The sequence below is a fragment of the Lepidochelys kempii genome, chromosome 22 (genome assembly GCF_965140285.1).
Source record: "Lepidochelys kempii isolate rLepKem1 chromosome 22, rLepKem1.hap1, whole genome shotgun sequence".
Classification (NCBI taxonomy): Eukaryota; Metazoa; Chordata; order Testudines; family Cheloniidae; genus Lepidochelys; species Lepidochelys kempii.
This window is the reverse complement of record NC_136401.1, coordinates 13741710-13747287: the sequence shown is the minus strand read 5'-3', so window position 1 is coordinate 13747287 and position 5578 is coordinate 13741710. Positions and strand designations below refer to the sequence as shown.

The 5578-nt window shown below is 47.5% G+C and overlaps 1 protein-coding gene across 1 annotated transcript; it reads left to right on the top strand.

The window, feature by feature from the left end:
- Window positions 1-726: 726 nt before the first annotated feature.
- On the top strand, window positions 727-3385 carry LOC140901647 (uncharacterized). The gene has a single exon (XM_073320856.2). The coding sequence runs from the start codon at window positions 727-729 to the stop codon at window positions 3331-3333; it is 2607 nt and encodes an 868-aa protein (XP_073176957.1). The 3' UTR covers window positions 3334-3385.
- Window positions 3386-5578: the final 2193 nt, after the last annotated feature.

The window sequence follows — 5578 nt, the reverse complement described above, 5'->3', positions numbered from 1 at the left end:
AGAGCATGCCTGTCCTACTTGACTTGCAGTGTAAATGAATACATAAGGTGAAGGGCAGAAGAGAATAATGTTCTGAAGTCTTGTCTATATTAAACTTGTATCCCTGTAACTAAAATTGACTTAATTACATGCAGATACACCTGAAAGGGTCTAGCTCAGTGTAGTATGCTGGAAAAGAGCTGGATAACTACTTAGATGCAGGCATATGTGCTAGGACTCAAGCACTTGAGAAAGATCTATTGGCTTGTACATAATAGTAAAGTCTCAGACATGGTCCAAAATAATAGTTACCTGAGAACTTGGTTGCTGTACCTGTCCTTTAAACATAATGCAATAGGCACTAAAACTGGAAGAGACGCTTCCTGCCCTAAAGAGCTTAGATCCTTCAGATAAAAAGGGGAGAGAGAAGAGGGACAGGAACAGAAGCTCTCAGTAGAGAGACTGACCCTAGGGTTCCGCTGAGGCTGGCTGTCCCAGGAGAGAAGCTTATTGTACTAACTGGCTAGCATATGTGGGTGTTAATGAAAGTTTTTCTTATCTTGTAGGTGAGATGCTTGTCATTGGTTTCTAGGACACTTCAGACACATGACAGACGCTTGGAACTTTCTGTCTCCTTCCTAGCATCAAAGACCCTTTTGCCTCCACAGCTGGCACCTACAAAAGGGCGGGTTAGTCCTCTCCATCACACTGTGGTTGGTTCTTGTGGTTTACAGCAGAGTTGCCAACATGGGGAGCAGGCTTGGCAAAAGGAAGCGTCTTGGTGTGCCTGACAAATCTACAGACCAGAAGGCTGAGAGGGCAGCCATGGAGATGGAAGGGACCCCACAAGAGACACCTGAGACCCATCGTGCTGCAGAGACTGCACTAGATGCCACCCAAGTGATGGGCAAGGCTGACTGCTCTGAAGATCCTGCACCAAGGACCACAGAAGAGATTGCGAGTCAGACTGCCACAGAGCATGGTGAGGACCAGCCTAGTGCAGAGACCACTGAAGGGAATGAGTCACAGCCAGAAGCAAAGCTGCCACCAGCAGTCCCCCAAACCACTGAGACCCAGCTTGACACAGAGACCTCAGAGCACACTAGTGAGGCACAGCCTGTTGAGGGGAGCTCACTAGATCCCACAGATGAGACTGAAGCTGCCACAGAGCACTATGAGTCTTCTCCTATTGAAGAGACCACAGAGGTGACTGAAACACGACTTAATGTGCTACATGACCAAGGGACTGAGGCCCAGTTAGCTGGTGAGATTCAGCCCATCGATATTGGTGTATTGAAGACTGAGGATCAGCCTACTGCATGGAGCAGAGAAGAAACTGAGGTGCCAGTTGCAATGTCAACCAGGCAAGAGGCTCTCGGAGAGGCAGAGCCTGCTGCACAGATCCCCCAAATGATTGAGGCAGAGTCTATTGTAGAGACTACACTAGCCTCCACAGAATTGATAGCAGCTCAGCTTGCTGTGCAGGACACACAGCTAGGTGAGATGCAACTTGCTGAAATGGGTGAGTCCCAGAAAGTAACTGATCATGCTGAGAACTGTTCTACTGCAGAGCCAATGGAGGTGACTGAGGCACAACCTGCTTCCCCAAGTGCACACCAGATCCTCCAAGACACCAAGGGGTTCCAGCCTCTTGCAGAGAGGTCTCTAGAGCCCACCGAAGTGAGTGAGGTGCATAGTATTGCACAGACTACGGAGGAGACCAATGAGGGCCAGAAAATTGCACAGGCCACAGAGGCTGAAGTCTGCTCTATTGAAGAGACTTCTGAGAAGACCACAGAAATAATGATTGGGGCACACTCTGCTGCAGTGACCAAAGGAGAGTCTGGTGAGGCTCAACCCACTGAGCCTCCTAGCATTGCAGAAGTGACTGAGACACAGAACGCTGCTGAGAACAGTGAGGACCAACCTTGGTCAGAGACCACAGAGGTGACTAAAACCCAGCCTACCGCACTACACGCACAAAAGAGCAAAGCAGTGGCTGGTGAGGACCGGCCTGCCTTTGAGACCTTGGAGATAATGACGGACTCCCAGCCTAGAATGCTAGGCAAGCCAGACACTGAGGCCCACAAGACTGTACACAGCACAGAAGAAACTGGCAAGGGACAAACTGCTCTGCCAGCCATGCAAGGCATCCTGCAAGAGACACTGCCTACTGGTGAAGCCCAGCAAGCTGTAGAGATCCTAGAGAGCCTGCATGTGACTGGTGGAGCCCAACGTCTTGCAGAGACGGAGTCCCAGAATACCACAGAGAACGATGAGGCCTATCCTATTCCAGAGACTGAGGCAGCATCTGTCCCAAACCCGGAGACTCCTGAGGAGGCGGGTGTGTGGCCGACAGCAGAAGCAGCTAAGGGGAAATCTACTGAAGACATGGCACTAGACACTGCAAAAGTAAGTGAGGCTCTGCCTACTGGGGAAAACCAGGCCCATCCTAACACCGAGGTAAGAGAAGCGATGGTGGTACAGGCTGCTGGCACAGACACACAGAGTCCCCGAGAGACTGAGACCGTGAGGGAGACTGTGACCCAGTCTACTGAATGGAGCACGCCAGAGGGGGGTGGGACTCGGCCTACCATAGAAGCAGCTCAGGTGCAAACTGCTGCACCTATTGTACAAAAGTCTGAGCCTGCTACAGAGACTCCAGCAGGTAACAGTGAGTCCTGTCCTGTTGTGCAGGCCACAGAAGAGATGGCAGTGCCTCCTGTTGCAGAGACAGAGATACAAATTGCTGCCCCAGCCACACAAGAGCTACCCCGAGACTCGAGTGAGACAGTCTCTTGCACATGCAGCCCAATAGGCTGTGAGGTTCAGTCTGCTGCACAGACCGCTGAAGTGTACGCAACAGCACGAACCATTCTAAAGTTTATCCAAGAGACCAGTGAGGCTGCTGCTAAGACCACAGAAGAAACTGAAGCCTGTCCTATTCCAGGGACTGTGCTAGAGACCCCAAAAGAGGCTGAGTCTCTGCAATCATTGACAGAGACCACAGAACTAAAGTTTGAAAAGAGGGGTCAAGATCCTCAAATCCCAGCTAATATAACTGAAGACCAGGCAGGAGGGGAACATGCAGCAATAAGCAAGGAAGAAATTCTGAAAGCTTCTGAGCCCAAGATCTCTGTAGATGCTGAGTCAAAACTACAGCAGTACACTGAGCAAGAAGACCCAGTCGCTTCTCTTGGTGCCAGCTGTGAGCTCCCTCAGACACTGGAGCCCAGTAGTGAGACACATGCTTTCCAGCCCCTGGCATCCCTAGTGACTGCAGTAAATGAGAGAAGAGTCCAAGGGGAGCCTAAACCGATTGATTCAGCTTCTGAAACCCAAGGCACAAAGTGAAATGGCCCTTCATTCAGTCTATGGTCCTATTGGCAGTGAAGCTGTGCCTTCAAAGGAGATGTTTGCAAGAGAAGCACCTGACCTTATTCCTATGGTCTGAGAGCCTCTATCCCAAACAGAAGAGAAACTAGATCCCAGCAATGGTGCCAGCCTAAAACAAACTAACAGATTTCCTGTACCTGAGCTGTGCTGTATGTCTTGCCCAAAACATCCCATGAAACTGCAATTGTGTAGAATTCAGATATAGTAGAATGGGCATTCTGCCAATATTAGTCTCCGTTCTTACCATCTATAGAAAAGGAAAGTACAGCTCATCTGTGTCTAAACTGCTGTAAACATACTCTGCTACAGATAGCTGTCTACCTTTTTTAAGTAATGTGTATTAAGAATGCTTTGCAGAAGACAAAATAGACTTTTGAGATCAAGTTGGTATTTTGAACACCTTAATTACCATTCTCCCTATTTTCTACACCCTTTACAACACTGAACACTCAAGTTTTAATCCCTCACTATCTTGTTAACTAATATCTCACCTGAATTAGCCTACAGAGAGCTGTCAAGCTAATGCACATACCATTCACTTCTTATTAGCATTTGAGGGTCATTTTCTGACAGATACCTAAAGGCCACTTAGTATTGGAGAATAAGCTACTGAAATATGTAACTGTCTAACCATTGCAAATTAACATGCATCCATACTGCACCAAGTTGGGAAGAGGATACACTTGAGTTCAGAGATGAGAAAAGGAGACACGAGCCTGTGTATTGTACTGTCAAATGCTAGACTTGTTTTAATGTTTGTGTCAATAAACAGTATTTTATGCTCATCACTCAGTGTCTCTGCACATTGCTCATCTTGTCTGCCCTTCTGTTTTCTACATAACTATTGCCCTTTGCGTGAACAGGGAGGCTTTGCTGCATGTTAACCAGACTATTGAGAGTGCAACTTGTACTATTTCAGAATCCAAACTAGAAAGGGGCCTGGGTGCTCCTTGATAGCAAAGGCTGGGACTTTCAGAGCAGCCCAAGGGCATTGGACAGCCAGCTTCCATTAACAAATGCCCTCAGGCTACTCTGAAAATTCCTGCCTCAATCAAGACTGGAGTTTTGCCAGATGCTTCAGGGTTTATATTAAAAAACAAAGGTTGTACTGATTGATTATACCAGTGTAATTAAAAGTGTAATGGCCCACCTCTCCAGTGTGGTTGTGGTTATCCTAGTATAGCTTACACCTCCCTGGCAAGGACAAGGAGCTCTACTTGTAGAAAGCACACAATTGTTAGTAGTACAAAAACTGGAGAGCAGGCCTCCTTCATAGGGAGCTCAGTCAAAACAACTCTAACCTGTAGTGTCGGATTTACATTACTATTCTCCGCCTACAGCAACAATAATGTTGCTGCTGTAACTGAAGTAGCCCACTTAAGTACTTAAATTGACTAAGATGCTACTGAGTGTAGGGTTTGGTTTGGTGGGGGGGTTGGTTTTTGTTTTTTCTTTTTCCTGTGTCTATCGACTATTCAAGGCCCTAAAGAACCTTTCTGCCCAGAGGAGGCCGCTCCCATGCAGCTATGCCTGTCTGACCTAGGTCCAGTTTCTTGGACACTGAACTTCTGCCTCCTCATTCCTCTGGTAATTCTTTAAAATCCATCCTGTTATGTCTGTCTGACAAGTAGAACTAGGCAGGAAACCTTTCCTGGCCTGATCTGTGACAAACTGTTCTCCCCCTCCCCTGCTCTCAAAAGGGGAGGGAAGAGGCCTACCCTATCACAGCCAATACTCTGATGGGTAGGGCCCTCAGCAGGGATGTGGGAGCCTTATGTTCAAGTCCTAAAACAGGCACAGCAAGTATTTGAACCTGGGTTTCTCATATCCTAGCTAAGTGCTCTAATTATTGGGCTATTGGCTATCCTGGAATAGGAAAGTCTCTGGTTTTTACCAGGAAATGTCAGCTCGGAACTGGGAAACCTTTCTTCCCCAAAGCTTTTGTTGAAACTGGTCCTCTTCCAAATAAAGTGTCAGTGAAATGGCCTTTTTCAACCAACATGTTCTTGTCAAAATATTCCTGACCAGCTCTGCTCCCAAGCCCTTCTCTGCACCTTAGTAGTCAGCCCTGTAAGGTGATTTTACTCTCTAAATTGCTGTGGTAGGGTTGTTTTCCTGTTCTGCTAGTGCATACAACCTTTAATCTCCTATCTGGCTGTCTGCCTTTCTACAAAAACCTGAACAGATAGCATAAAGCATAGCA